The sequence below is a fragment of the Branchiostoma belcheri genome, unplaced genomic scaffold (genome assembly GCF_001625305.1).
Source record: "Branchiostoma belcheri isolate BF01 breed outbred unplaced genomic scaffold, Haploidv18h27 scaffold17, whole genome shotgun sequence".
Classification (NCBI taxonomy): domain Eukaryota; kingdom Metazoa; phylum Chordata; class Leptocardii; order Amphioxiformes; family Branchiostomatidae; genus Branchiostoma; species Branchiostoma belcheri.
In genome coordinates, this window is record NW_017803157.1 from 1,419,229 (window position 1) to 1,435,666 (window position 16,438).

A 16,438-nucleotide genomic window follows, 5' to 3' on the forward strand; every position below is an offset into this window, starting at 1 on the left:
CACACACACAGTTGACAACCACGTTTTACAAACTCATCGCGCTGAAGTTTCAAGAATGTCACAAACGCATCGTATATGCAAATATTCAATAAAATATGTAATTCAGTGCGTGTGTACACTTATTTTTACTGTTGTCTTTGTTTATTTCTGTTGTTTTGTCAAATAAAGTTTTGAATAAAGAAAAATATTCCATAAAACCGATGGGTCCTTTTTTTCTTTTCCCTCGCCATGTTTTTATCATCAAGTAATCCACAAGTCGAAGATGACCTAAGTTTCCAATTTAGATCTTATAGCGACTAACATGTGACACAGCGGCAAGCTCATGCTGGCCAGAGTTAGAAATGATTAATGGCTTTCTTACTCCGAAACAAACTGAACTTTACCATTTCCAGACAGACAGACAGACAGACAGACACTCACGCAGACAGACTGAAAACTATACCCCCATTTTCCATGGAGCTCCTCCGGATGCAATAACCGATAGCCCCGTGTTGGATCTGGTACGATAAGTGGGTAAAGTGCTCCCTAGCTAGACCATACCACAGAAGGCTGATAGCGTTTCTACAAAATTAAACTTTGACTGCTGGGGGAAATAAATACGCTAGACGAAGGATATGTAGCCATAATGTACGTCGAAGGGCAATGCTCTGAGATAACCTCGTTTCCCCGCTGATATGATTTAGAAACTTTCTCAGGAATAGGGTAAAGGTGTTACATCGTGGAAAGTAAGAAGCGTTTCTCATCATAAGTTGAGAAATGACTCAAATATGGGACATTTCTTGACCTTGCTCCTAAATAACACATCAAGGGAAATCTAAAGGTAAAAGCTAAAAGCTTCTATAAATCTGCTTCTTGCGATAGCTCGCATATGTTTTGTGCTGTTACAGTCTTGGATGTTTGGTGTATTTTTATCATTTTTAACCATATATTATCTTTCGACATTAGAAACCTAGAGGAGGGTGTCTGATGTTGAAAGACCCGAAACACTCGATGATCCCAGGTACATCCCAGTGTCGTTGTTGCACCACAAGTGTATTCTAGAATTATCTTTTTAAACCCAGATCACACACTGCTCTACAATCAGTATGTTTTTGGCATGATCATTGTGAATTTGTGAACACTTTCTCACAGATTATGGGGCCCACATTGTAGTGGTGTGTATTCAACTCCCATACTCCTTCCCAAAAGCTGCGGCAGAGAAACCACTTTCAAACGGTATGATCTTGGCCGAGGATCAAACTCAAGACCTACCGAATACAAGGTGAACACTCTACCCACTTCGCCACTGCACGGGTTGTTTATTGGGCGCTGCTGGGAGTAATCATGGTCGTGTTTACGGGAAAATGCAGCGCGTTTTTCACCTGCCTCTGTCTAATGGAAGGAAGGCTCGCCAGGCATTATATCCCACACAAACTATTCTTCATATGCAGCCATAGACCTTAGACGAGTATCATTTTCTAATGACTTGTCCAACCTATACTGTAGATAGACGAACATGATCCCACGTAAATCTAGCAAACACTTTCGAAAGACAGACATGTGCCCTAAGTCTAGCGTAACACCGGTATGAATGTGTAGTCTATTTGCCACTTGAGGATATAGCAATTGACGCCGCACCTTTAAACACTAGGTTGCTCCATTAACAATAAAGAACACGTATCATATCACAAAGTCTCGTATATATTGTAAGGGCACCATAAACTATTACGGGACAAACGGCAATCAGAGCCCAAGGATATTATAGTTAGTTAACGTCCTCTCTTAAACTTTCCCACAACAACTAATTGGTGCTAAAGCTGGATGGGACGAGTACAGGCAATTTACTATCACGTTTAATGTGTCAACTGCAATCCCATCCAACTGCTTTATATCTTTTACTGTCCAAGGCTGCGCCGTTGGCAGTGATATTGTGATCGATGGCGCCTGTACGACTTGGCAACTGAAATGATCACCTATACACTATCTTTTTAGTTGTATCCGTCGTCGACTATCTTTATAGAACTATCTTTATAGAATTACAAAACAAAAATAGCCAACGTGAAGGTAACTTATAGGCATCCAATGCCAATTTGTGGACTTTTGAGGTTAATTTTCTGGTCGCCTTTTTAATGTAGCTTCATGATCTATTCAGTCACTTCATTTGTCAGCTACAACTTTGCCGATGCATAAAGAAGCCTCAACATGCATAACATAAAGGCTTGGTAAAACATAGACACTGTGCCATACATTTTCGTAACGCAGCTTGTCTGTGACAACTCAAGCGATAAGCTTGTTGCCGGAACATGAGATACATCAATCTGCACGGCAAACTCCAGTTATCTTAGATCTAGAGATGTGCACACAACTAATCATAAGCCAGCTTTACGTCCAAGATAAGGACTAAATAGATACTTGTGTTTCATCAAAGTGTCCGAGGACTTTAGAGATTCCTTCACATCAAGACATCTGTCAAGGCGATGTCGTAACCTCTGGAGCGCTCAGCCTCTCTCCACTAAAACTTGCCCTGCGGATGCAATACGTCCTTTGCAGACTCCAGTATTACCGATTTCGGGTCAGTGGTTCTGTATAATGTGCTGGGATAGATACAGTATTGATTGACCCAATAAGGCAGCTTCAAAGGATGGCAAGCTGTCAGAGATATCGCTTTTAACAGCTTAACACATACTTTACAGGGTTACCAGGCATATGTGGTGCATTAGTTCTTGTCAGAGTTGCTGCCCTAAGGTATCTAAAGGTGCCTTTGATGGTACTTTACTTGATACCGATATGTATTACCCTATCGCCACAGACAGAAAAGTTCCCAGCTCTAAATCAATTTCCATCAAATTCTGTTTGTCCTGTGTTCAGAGAGCTAAAACTAACACTAAGACTGGCCAATGCTTCAGGTCATTCTGTCATTCGTGTATTAGGTACTGGAGCTGTAATTATGTACCAGTAGATTACATACTTTGTACCATGTACAACAGTCGTGCAATATAGTTTATCATTACCTATTAATAAATATTTTAGAACGGCATCCTGAAAACCAATATCTTAAGGCTATAACGTGAGCAGTATTTGTTTATAGACATTTCGGCCGTTTTGTGCATGGCTGCGAATGGCAATAACAGTTAGGTAACAAGTTGATAGGCTTTAAGACTCGGCAATATAAGCTGCTTGATGTGCTCAAATAGCACATCATCGCCAAGGCAATAGACCATTAACCGTACACCTCCTTTACTCCTGGTCTAGTGAAATGAAACAATTAGAGGACCAGGAGCAGTTGGATCGGCTTTAGGCCACCTTTCTATGCAAATTGAATCAAAATGTGACTCAAATAAAACTGACGACCAGGGCCCTAACTACTTCCAATCACCAGCCAAACATGACAAAACCTCACGTCCAAACCCGAATGTTTGGTAAACATGTTTTCAAACATTCAGATGGCGCAGTCGATTAACACTGGCTGACCTGGCCAAACAGTAGCTGACATTGCTCCTGACTTCCTAACCATGGTTGGAGGAGCTCGGTAGTGCTCGGCAATATTTAATAGAGGCTTAGACCCATGCACATAATGGTGCCTACCTAGTAATATTATGTTCCTATGTTTCAATTAGATTAATCCAATTGAAACGCCGCCAAGGGTCATTATTGTAATAACAGGGATTCAGTAACTACTTTTGCGGGTACAAGTAATCCTGTCGTTTATTTCTTCCATTCACCGATCGCCACTTGCCCTACTTTTTACCGTTAAGCTTTGGAAGAGTACAATATACCTTGGATTTTCGGGCAACCAGTTGCTGTGTCGTAGACGTGGACCGGAATACTAAACAATGGCTAACTGATATGTTTGAACCCGTCGACTTTCCATTGTACAGTATCTGCATGGCGTGGATGACATACAATGCCACTATATACCAGAATGAATGTCAGTTAAACATGGGCCAATATTCTATGTACATGTCAGGTAGAAACCTGTAGATAGACGTACAGAGGTCTATAGATGCTTGTGTAGTGTTCGTTAATGTTCAGATTGAATTGGGCTAAAGCGCTGGTAAAGCAGGCAAGATAGCGATAAGGCTTCACGTTTCTATGGCCGTATGACTACGGTTTCTAATATGTGAGAAAGCTTTTGTCAAAATGATGTTCTCCTTTGTATGAGTTGTCCTGTATGGTCTTCTTTGTTGGTGTCTTTCGTGTCCTGTATTGACTTCTTTTTCATATCGCAAAAAAAATCAATCAGACAGAGGGAACCTTCCGCACTGCGAAGATGAAAGGCTGTTGTGAAATGTGTCCATCAGGACTGCCTTCAGGTGAGCGGTAATGAAATGTGGGGTATTCCGCGGGTACCTTCAGCGGATGCAATTTTCATCCTTCACATCTACAAATCCTCGGGGAAAGAACTGTTTCAGACGCAAACATCGTCCTAGCTTTTTTCTCCACTGTCAGCCAGCAGCTACCTCCCACCCATTCTTCATGATTTACTGGTGGAAAAAGACATTACAAGAAGACTCAAATCCATAAAGATTTTCATGGTTATGCAGAACCTAAACCCCAAGGACACAGCCAAATACCGACTAAACCGTTGGAAAGCTTCTGATACCCTTCCACCAAACAAAGATCTCCAGGGCCCTAGCGAGTCCCAAAGCCCTCACTTGCCAAGAAGGGAATGGGTTGCCCTGAGCTGAACAGAGCCAGGGGCAGAACCAAAGAGTGCCTCTTCAAATGGGAACTGTATATGAATGCAACCAAGTGCCTATGCTGCCACCTGATCAACCAAACCACGGAACATTTTCTTCGTGTGTGCAGGCTGGGCAAATGCGTCACAGATAGAGACCTGTATGAAGCTAACGAAGAGGCCCTTGGCTGGTTGCGATTCTGAAACGACGAGATGTGATGATGATGACTGGTAGAAAACTATGTCTTTTTGTTATTATTAGATTTATATTGTTCAGCACGTAAAGCTCGATGACAATCAACGGTGATGTGTTGCCTGCGCCGTGCAAAGTGCATTTAAATCACAGCATCTTATGTTTGAGACACAAGAAAGTGCATCGAAGGAAAATGAATGTTAAGTGCATTCTGAAACCGTCGTTAATATAGAGGATGTATTTGGGTAAATTCCATAGCACATTAGGTTTCGATTTCATTAGTGCTCAAAGAAGGCTCAAGAGTCGAGGGAAACGAGGTCAGCTACTGTTTGGAGATTATCGTGTGTGCTGAGTAGAATGTAAACATCGTCAAGAAACCCCAGCAAAGGGCCCATGATTATTAGCCTTCGCAGTCACTCACTCGCAGCTGAAGGGTTGAAAATAGCAAAGCTTGAAATAGCCATCCTAACTAATTGGGGACCGCTTTCTTTTATGCGGAAATCAATTCGGTAACGTGATTAAGTAACCTTGAATTCTGTTCCTGGTTGTCATTGTATTAATGTCAGAAAATGTTTAAATGTCTCAAACATAACACCTCATAGTGTAGAAGAAAACACCAAATAAATAGATTGATAGACAAAACAAAGAAAATACCGATATTACTGGGCAGTCATGCTTGTCGGTCAAGTTACCATACCAACATGCACCATTAAAGATGGTTGGAACAATTGGGTCATACATTGCTGGAAGGCAGCACCATCTAATCAAATTACCTTCACATTGGGTCACCTTCTCCGTCCGTTTTATTGGAAATCCATACCCGCAGGGAACATGTTTTATTTGGTTCAAAACAAATCCTTTTTGATCATTATGTAGCCCCTCAACATTAAAGGTGACCACGTTTAAAGCCATATGAATACTAAAAATAATACGACGTGTAAGACCACAGAAAGAGGAAGCCTTAGGTTTGGTAGGGGATTCAAAATTTTATCCAAAACTAAACACTCGACGGTTTGGAAAACCAACTCTCCAAACCTATCCGTGCCTTACTCTCTAGAAACTCTGCACTGAATAAACCATGTAAATCAACCACTTTGCAGGCGATAGAGCCCTAATCGCACAGCCAACAATTGGGCAGGCGAATGCTAGGATTGATGTCCATGTGCATATTTTACATGAATCGACAAACTGTGTCCAGATCCACAATCACATCAATCCTAGGCTCCACCAGGCCTTTTCTAAGGGAATACAGGTCGTAGGTTTGGCAAGAGGGAGAGTAAAATTGGCGAGACGAGTCAGGTCGCGGAAATTTCGCTACCATCTATGACTGCAAAGGCACCCACCCAGGAAATACAACTTTGAACAAAGGAAAAAGGACAGTGAGGTGCTACCCCAAAAACCAGCAAGCAAGCCAGCAAACAAGTAAGGAAACAAACTAGCAAGGAAACATGGAAGCTAGCTGGCAAGCACGCCAGCAAACCACAAAGTCCACAAAGAAGTGAACCACAGACGGTGCAGACAACTACTGTCTGGTCTCTATGCAAATCAACTGTTAGGCTGCAGGTGTGCACCAACAGGCACACGCCGTCTATTGTCATGCAAATGTATACCGACCAAAGAACACACACAAGAAACTACAAATGTACCTACAGACAATAGTTACTGCTACAAAATACTAGCATACCAGGCAAATATACAAATGCCTCACAAAATTACATACACCGGAACAGTACAAAGAGAACTGACCAAAAGGCCCAAAACAGCCTCAAAAACACCACCAAGAAGGATGGACGAAACACAAGTCTGCTCGGATCAGAGGGCGCAAGAATATTGCCAGGTTAACCGGTTAACAAAGCTACTAGTACTTCAGACGCCAGTAGCTGGTGGCTGCTTCTCAAGAAGGTCTCAGTCTTTGCATGATCTTTGATAGCTCTGTTGTATATGTGTGCGTGGTTCCACTGACAAGCATGTAGATCGCAGTATTGTAAAGTTATAGTAAGCTATAATTAAGAGTGACTCTTAAAAATCGATAGCCATGATCAGGACGCGCTGACATGACAAAATATACAGTTCAAGATCACAGGCATCTCTCTCTCTCTCTCTCTACCTCAAGCTCCTTTCGTGTAGTCTATTTTTAAATCCGATGGCGTCACGTACCGAACGCTTCGTTAATTTCTTATAAAGGACTCGTGGCCTTTTTGTTCTGTTGGGATTCAATTATCCTTCAAAGAAAACCGACGAGAAGCAATCGGGCTTGTAGAGTTTGGACCTCTTCTCCTGCTGATTGTTTCTTTAGGCAGTAGATGGAGACACGACTGAATCAGAATTTTGAGTGGATGATCATTAGTTGTTCATTATTTCTAAGTCAAGTTAAGTTCCACCCTTGGTAGTTCTCTACGTATTGGTCGTTCGCAGCTATATCGGGCAACGGAAAATGCTTACAATGTTTACCGCTGTGGTATCACTATGCTTTTCCAACATACGTTTTGTCTGTCATAGCCGTTATGTGTCATTGTTACATCTGACAATGCAAATTCTTGAGTAGGAAGATATTGGCCAATATTGGTCAATGGCATAATATACTCAATGGTAACATTCTACATATTTACCCAGCGATTTATTTACAACACGTCAGATTTTTGTCGTTAAAGAGAGTCTTCACAGTTTTTAGTAAAATATTTCGGACCGAATATTCATCAATCAGTGACGATTTCAGAAGGTAAGAAGCAAATACACACGTCGAAAATTCTGAGGTATGTGTATCAATTCATATTTTTTTATAAATTCATAATTGTTGGATAAATACCTGTTCAGATACAGATTATGTTAGTCACTGACGAAAGTAGTGGATGCTACTTAAACTGTCAGTTGTCGAAATATATCTGTTGCTTGAGTAACAATAGTTTGGCATATTCCACGTGACGCGAAAAGGCCAGGAGGTTAAAGTTTGTCCTGTAGTAAACTATGATGATCAGAAAGGTTCATCAGTTTTGAGGTCATCGGTGGTCATAGCAGTGACAGATCAATTTATGACCCTATTATATATGTGCCAGTTATGATTACATTTTTTTACCAAAAGCATTAGCACATGCCTGATGGGATTTTCTTTTGATATCGTAATGAGTAAATTTTAGTGACTTTGTCGTTCCCCAGACCAATCATGTGAATCATTACATCCAGAAAAATCGATTGTGGGGAGACTTGTTTTACCATATTGTTCATTAAGAAGATTTATAACGTGAAACTTGTCACTAAAATAACATTATGCTGGTTGAGAGATCAATACAGTGTGGGCCATATGGGACTGCAGCAGACGAGGAAGTGAAATTGTGTTTGCGAAAGGTCCTCTCAAATTTGTCACTCTGTATTACATTTTGACATACAGTGGATCAGACGGAGAATTTCCATAAAGCTCCTATCACACATTCAGAACCTTCCCCCAGAACACTAACCCGACCAAGGATGGCTGAAGTTAGGAAGCAGACTGACCAGATTTAGACTTTTTTTTACGAATAGAATCTAATTTGAGTTAAATTTTAGTCCTTTCAGCTGACCTATTCGGGGGGGGGGGAGGTAAGTGTTCGAGAGGCCATATCCGGCTATATGTGACAAGGGCTTTGGACGTACATCTACCTGCAACTCCTGAAAACGTCCTACAGGCTGACCATAACTCATGATGAATCTATTGCAGACTAAATAAAGACCCAACTGAGCCACAAAAAACCTATAGGTCCCAAGTTATAGAGAGGTTTCATTATCCCTTAGTATTGACTGACCTCTTGCTAATATAGATATTTTTATCGACTGAACAATAACATTTATGCCCAAATATAACAAATAAAACACATCATCGTAAAATGTTATGATGTGAACATTAGGTGCAGAGATTGATATTTTTGTTGGTCTCGAGAGATCATTTTTAGATCCATAATTAGATACGCACCGCCGATTATGGTTATTATTATTGTCAATTATTATCAAAGTCAATAAGCCCCATGAATCGCATCACGTATATTATATTCCTTGACGTGTAGAGATAAAACACGGTCACATTTTATTTGGAAGTCCATAATCCATAATAATATGAGTTGTGTCATGATTTATAAAATATGAACGCACAACTGACCTGTTTGGTGGTTAAATGTATCAAATGATTTTAACACGTCAAAGTGAGACACTGTAGAAATCCCCATAGGGCGAATGCTGTGTTCTGCTGGCTTGAATTCAACGAGATAATCAAATTGCCTGCAGAGATAATCAAACATAAAAGTGGTACTGTCCAATGTTAGTATTGCTGATTTTTGTTCTAATTGGAGAATCTATCGTTTGCTGAAATTGCTTTGATTAGTTAGCATTATTATATATCGTACACGTAGAAGTTGTTAGCAAATAGTCTTATATCACCACATTTTTCTTGTTAAGGTCTGTATGCAATTAGCCCTCGGGCATGAATTTGCAATAAACATCTTATTTCATTATATATCTTAAAGGTTATATATCATCAGCATTCACCTTCTTCAGAGCAGTACTGACTGTTTCTACGTCGCAATACAGCTAGGTGTCGCTGCTGCGATGTGAAGAATGCAGCTGTCGTCCCTAAAGCTGTCGTAGTGGTAGTGATTGGTTTACTCCGCATTTGGGAACGAGTATGTGAGTTCAACACACACCACTACCAGTGGACTTACCCCCTGCTGTAGTAATTGCACTGTTGTGTGTGGCCCATGGCAACTGAAACGGATGCAGGAAGGAACTTCAGCTTAACTTTTAATGATTACACAAAGTCTGTTCGACGGTTGTTAGATCTTACTACCCGGCATTATTTTTACTTCCAAGCCGACGTGTGTGCCTTGATGAGCAGCTTGCCAGGATGGAGCTTTTCCTGCTTTTTTCCACCCTGCTGCAGTCGTTCACCTTCAAGCTGCCAGAGGGCGCTCCTTCTCCAAACACCGCCGGTGTCCTTGGAATAACGTTCAGGCCACATCTGTTTAAGCTCTGTGCGATTCCGCGTTAGGTTCGTTGGCTAGATGTGCGAGACATGTCCTGGCGAGATATCTAGATAAAAATTAGCTTGCAGTAGCGCGATAACTGGTGACTACATTATGCCTTTAATTCATAGTCACTCCTACATACAGAAGAAGCTACGACAGCAGAAAACCTATCACTTTGCTTGCTCATCACTACTTTTAGGCGTCTCTATAGGATGTCACCCATGTAATCAAATCAGTTTTACCTTATTTTAAAAAGGATTTGACGGGTTATTATACCTCATTATGGTGTTTTCTCTTGGCTTAGGGAAACATACATCCATATACCAATATACCATCCATCCGCTTTGAGTGAAATATAATAATTGAGGACAGGAATGACCAGAATCCGTTTGATCAAAGTGCGGTAATTTAATTTTCTTCAACCACGAACGAAACAACTGAAGTTACACTCGTATTGTGCAATGTTACTACCACCAGTTACACAAAACTCCAACGTGAAAAAGTTACCAAGCTAGAAACACATCCACGACTTTAGAATTGTCTATTGTCCTTGTACGAAATGGTAACTACACAGTACTTCACATTAGTGTGTCGGCAGTTGATCATGCATTTATTACTCTTACTAATTTAGACGAAATCAGAATAAGACTAGACCAACAAGACGAGTTCTACAGCACCTGTCGTTAGCTGAAGTTAGGGAGTAGTCTGACGTCTAACACCAACCAACCTTGCTCCCGACCTAACCATGGTTGGAGGAAGTTCGTCAGTGTTCGGGGAGCCATATTCGGCTATGTATGGCAGGTGCTTAAGAAAAACAAATAACGAGGACGGACAATGGCAAACTAATAGGCTAGATTTAAGCATTTTTTACAATCATTACGAAAAAACAACAGCATCACAGGTTTCTAGACGGATGCTAACGTAGCTAATCTACTTAAATCACTTAACTATATATCTTTAACACCGAAATACAATCAGTGAAGCAAAGCTAAGTGCTCTCCTACTTCACAGTAGCCAGGTTCAATAGAAAGCATAGCCAGCCCTTCCCAAATCTATATACAATTTGTTGTATCCGTAGAAAATTCCATGTTTTGTCGGCTTAGAGTTCCGCATATCAAATTTGTATCATTCTGTACCACCTGCACGTCTGTTGCTGAAGGACCTTGTCTTCAATTTCCTAGCCGGAAGGATTCCTTCCTCCCACACATCCCTCTTCAGCGGAAAGATAACAAAATGATTCGTGTTGCTTTTAACCGATACATGTGCTTTCATGGTAAAAGGGTATATGGAGTTGATCCTGTGACGCGGCTATCATAAGCGTACAGAATGTTGATGGCGACTTGGGCAAAGTTGTGCACGAAAATTTTCTAGATAATTCTTGTTTTCTGCGTAAACCATTAATTCTACATAAGCTGTTACCACGGAATAAAATGACACACTTCAGCACGTTTTGGCAACAAAGGATTTACATTGCCTGTGTTTTTGTATCTTCCATCTGAAAAAGAAAGTCAATCTGTAACTTTGGTTTTTATACGGGTGTCGCTGTTTAATATAAACAATGGTTGCATCATGGGAATGGGCAAAACTGTTTTGGTCCATATTTCCAGATATATCTCAAGCTTTTGATTCAAAATGATTAGCCCTGTTTGTCTACGATGTTTACATGAGTTGACCAAAGAATAATAAATTTCAATTTGTTTTAGGAATTCGGAAAATGTGTCCAAAGCTTACTAGGCTGTTTCACAGGTGAACTCTGCCTTGAATTACAGGAATGTTTGACACAATGACTTATGAACAGCGGCTTATCCGGGATTGTGCGGTCGATGCTGAACCCTTCCCGTCCTTTCTGGAAAACAGCGACTTAAAAGCATCGCGAAAGTTGGGGTTGAAGTAGCCGTATATGATCGGATTCACCGAACTGTTAAAGTATGACAGCCAATGGGCAATGGGAAAGATGTAGATGTACATGATCTGTTTCTGGACGTCAGTCAACTGGACAACAAAGTCATTCAGCAACAGGGTGGTGTGGAGAGGCAACCAGAATAAGGCGAATACAACCACTACCACTATCAACATCTTCACGACCTTCCTCTTCTTCTGTAAGGCGATGTTCTGGGCCTCCATCGACGCTTTCTGTCCCCCTGGCGTGGCCTTGAACCAGATCCGATGTCCGATGAGGACGTAGAGGACCAGGATGATGCCGAGGGGAACCAGGTAGCACAGAACGAACAGCGACAGGCTGTAGTACTTACTGACGTCTACACCCGGGAACTGCTCCTGACAGTGGTGGACCAGGTACACCACGTTCCCTACCTGGTCTGGGTACTCCTTGTCGTGGTTGAAGATGATGAGTGGCAGACTGATGGACACGGCAAACACCCAGATAGCGGTGATGGCCTTCGCCATTTGGCTCACGGTCAGCTTCGGCTTCATCGGAAGGACAACGGCGTAGAATCTGTGAAAAAGACATTTACCTTGATATTAAGCTCCTGTCCCACATTCGAAACCTTCCTCCGACTATCCGACCTCCGACAACCATGGTTGGCTAACGTTCGGAAGCAGTCTGACCATATTTAGGCCAATTCTACCTTACTGTAGGAATCACATCGCATTTGAATTTAATTTGAGTCAAAATTACCCCCCCCCCAACAAAAAAAAAACTACTTAACTACTTAAAACCAGCCAACCACCAACCAACCATAGTCTAGTCAAACTTCTGGTTCACACCCGAATGATTTAAAAATTTTGTCACATTCGTCAGGAAGGTCCCCTTAGGCTCTTTGAGTTCAACCAATTACCACTGACAGATCGTACTCTCACCTGTCTACTGCAATAGCCAGTAGAGTGAAGACCGAGGCTATCACAGAAGTAGTCTGCATGAAGGGAACCAAGCGGCACATGGCGTCACCGAACGGCCAACCTACAGGGGAAATGACAAAACATACTCTGATTCTGTAAATAATTTCATCCGGTTGGTTAATCATTGAATATCAAAGTTCTTTGTTCAAAACAAATTGTGCCGACGTTTTGATGACTGTTTGCTACCTTCATCAGGGTAATTATGATTGGTTCACTGTGCACTGAAGCAATAGGTGTTACTGGTTTACTGTGCACTGAAGCCGCTAACAGTAAACCAGTCATTACAGCCTCAATGAAAATAACAGGCGATCTTCGAGATGTCAACTCTAACAAGTGGTTGATATTCATGCGCCGATTCGTTAATTATATATCGGCCACATAGAATATACTCTTTTCAAGAGTATCTACATGTACCTGGAAAACTCAATATATGTAGACCGAGGGCGTAAGAAACAGCTTGGGTGGTAGATAGATCACGCGTGCACGTCGAATGATAAGTTTTCGCGCACTTTCATCATCATTATGAACGGGCGGTAATGATAGCCATGTTGCGTTTTCAAGGTTACTACGTATATAAATAGATTGTAGTTATCTACAGATGATTGGGTTTAACTGAGCAAGTGTCAGATGAAAACTGGTTTCGCATTCCCAAAGGCGGAATTTGCACTGAAAGGAAAAGCTGATAATAGCCTGAGCAACGAGGTGTCAATCAGACCATATTCAACCTATCAGATTACTTTTTCTTCAACCAGGACTCGCAATACCGTCTTTAGACCTAACTTTGTATCGGTAGTCTGACCTTCAGAGGAAATTGCTTGAACCTGTTCGCGGAGAAAAGCTTAGATCTGAGGCCTCTCAAACAGGCAGGCAAATTGCACTTTTCGACCGCAAATCTAATTTTGATTGGAAATCTCTTATAATATAGTTGAACTTGACTTGCCCTTCAATTACATTAAGGTTAAGGGTAAGGTTAAGATCATGCATACAAGGTGCTGTTAGGCCAAGGCTAAACTTCAGCATACGAGGTGCAACTCTATCTTTCTGATGTTGAAGGTATGACAAGAAAATTTCCTGGCAAGACTGTTGTTGGAAATTTGTTTGCTTATCAGACTGTGCAGTGAATGTTGATCGATAGAGTCCCCAACGGCTTTCAAATTTTTACATTGCGCGGATTAACAAAGATGTCAGTTTAGTATGCGTGTCTGAGTCAAGCCTCTGCAATTCCTTACCTACATAAAGTCAATTAACTATATATTCCCCGTGCACTGATATGAGGATTATCAATTAGTGCAGCACCTACAGGACTGACTGGTACTCAGCTCATCAAGGAAGCTTATACATAAAAGGCAACCTTTTTTGATTGATGTTACCCGCACATCATTATAAAGTCTACTACATCTCTGTGGGGAATATTAGCCGTAAGTTGGCACTTTATGTAAGCTTTGATCAGTCAGGCTGTCCATACTTACCCCGCGCTGATCAAACTCCTCGGGACCATGCCTTAAAGGCATCCAGGGCGATATCAGTTTGGCAAAGCTGGATTTTCCAACTAAATTTCCTGGTCATTCTTTTAATGTTAAAAGTTGAATATGATATCTGTGAGGCAAAAATGCGTGTCGCTGCTGGAAACGGTTGCTTGTTTTGTATCCTAGGTTGCATCTAGCTATTTATTGGTGGTACCCAGCTTGTTTGTGGGCTAGCTATAGTTATTTCAAGCACAGCAGTAACTGTCAAATGTCAATAGATGAATTTCCTTATCCAGATTTTTTTTCTGCCTTGAATTGTATTGTATGGGTACGGTGGCTCGAATTGAGTATCAAACTGGAAGATTCCAGAAAATATCTGTTGACCAAAGGGTTTGCCCATTTCAGTCACCCATTCTATTACTACTAGTACTGCTGCTGCTACTATTATTCCTTCTACTTCTGCTGCTTCCACTACTGATAGTTGGTATGCTACTGATACTGATACTGATAGTTGCTACTGACACTGCTACTGCTGTTGCTACTACTACAAGGCCCGAAAGACACTTACCAAGGACGATGTTGTCCACCAGTGTGAAGGGCATACAGAAGATCCCCACCAGGAGGTCACTCACGGCCAAGTTCAGGATGAAGTAGTTGGTCACCGTGCGCATGCGCGGGATCTTGATGACGACGAAGCACACCAGGGTGTTGCCGACCAGACAGAGGGCGAAGATGAGGAAGTACGACACGCCAAATAAGGCGATAACCGGGACCGACTGTTTCAGACGTGTGGCCGTGGATATCGTCCAGTTCACGTCAGCAGTTTGGTTGCTGTCGGACCGGGTGGAATTATCTAAGAATTCGAAGATGTCGGCCATCTTTCAAATCAAAATATGACTATATGGTATTACGAAACGTATCTGGGCTGCAGGCGTTAATTTTGGGGAATGTTTTGATTGTTGTCAAATGATTAGGTTTTGATTTTGAAATGGATAGCGTTTGTCAGATTGCCCAACATTGTAGCTTCATATTGGATGTCCACGAAAGTAGCTGGAAGAGAGAAGAACACACATATCATTTATTGAGATATACCATGGTTCGATAAGATGCTGACATTGGTGTCATAGCCATCATATATATATGCTGACTGGTTGAGCCTGGAGGTGCATGTGTATGTGTATACTGTGGAATTACATATTCAAATTCCTTTTGCAACCTACAGGTGAAACCACCTAACATGGCGGACGCTGGGAATGCCATAGCCATGTTTCGTGCTCCATCCGTTTCTGTACTCAAAGTTACCGTCACGAGTGCAATGGCCGACGAGAAGGCAATCCTTCAACGCTTTCTTAATCTGAGGATTTCTTTTAGGTTTCGCTGCTGGGAATCATTGCTGAAACTTAAGCTAGCTTCATTGTCGCACGCTCAAGATTCCTGGTCTCCTTCATCAATCAAAGAATGGCTCGAGCAGCCTCAAGAGCAGTCATAAGGGCATGTGGGAAATACATGGTACGTGTTCTGTAACGCAGCCTTGTGACATGTAATTAAAGGTCTGCCCAAAGGCGAGCCAAAATGCTTCAATTACTGTGGTTAGCACCGGTGTTCGTGCCTGGCCCCTTATGGCTGGGCTGTAGATCAAGTGCAATCACTCACCCGCAAACTACGGAGGATCTCCTAGAGACACCATTATTTGCATTAAAAGTTTCGTGATCACATTTTATCACCTCTCTATTACATTTATTGGTTCGAATTCTGTGTAAGATACTAAATAAACAATAGCCACGGGAGCAGGCCATAAACTACGGTGGTATAACCGTAAACTAAACGATGCTCACAGCGCGTCTGCAATAAATAATGAAAGAAAAGCACCATGCTTGATGTTCTTTTTTGCAGTCCCAATTAAACATCTTCTGTGATGAACGGCTGTACGTGTATACTGCCTATCTACGCCTCTGTCTAACAGCAGAAATGTACTATACCGGTAAGCAGTTACTCAGGAGTCTCCCAACACATGTTGATGGCATGAAATGAATGCAAGCATTAAGGCAAAGAAGCATGAAACAAACTACTATGTACAAAATACCAGCTCAAGGAAAAACAGGGAATAGCCATGCCTCCAATTGCCAGAGTTATCAACCAAGGATTTAGGTGTCCAAAAACTCATTCTATCCTAGAACTATCGCAGAGTGGAACTCGATGCCACCAAGTACGGTAGGGGCATTATCACTAGATAGCTTTCAACAATGTTTACAGTTAGATGTTCAAAGGCTAGGCG

The 16,438-nt window shown here is 41.6% G+C and overlaps 1 protein-coding gene across 1 annotated transcript; it reads right to left on the reverse strand.

Moving 5' to 3' along the window:
• Positions 1-10,772: 10,772 nt before the first annotated feature.
• On the reverse strand, positions 10,773-15,241 carry LOC109466763 (neuropeptide FF receptor 2-like). The gene is made up of 3 exons (XM_019764587.1): positions 14,732-15,241; positions 12,659-12,758; positions 10,773-12,293 (listed from the first exon to the last, which is right to left on the reverse strand). The coding sequence occupies exons 1-3, from the start codon at positions 15,039-15,041 to the stop codon at positions 11,627-11,629; spliced, it is 1,077 nt and encodes a 358-aa protein (XP_019620146.1). The 5' UTR covers positions 15,042-15,241; the 3' UTR covers positions 10,773-11,626.
• Positions 15,242-16,438: the final 1,197 nt, after the last annotated feature.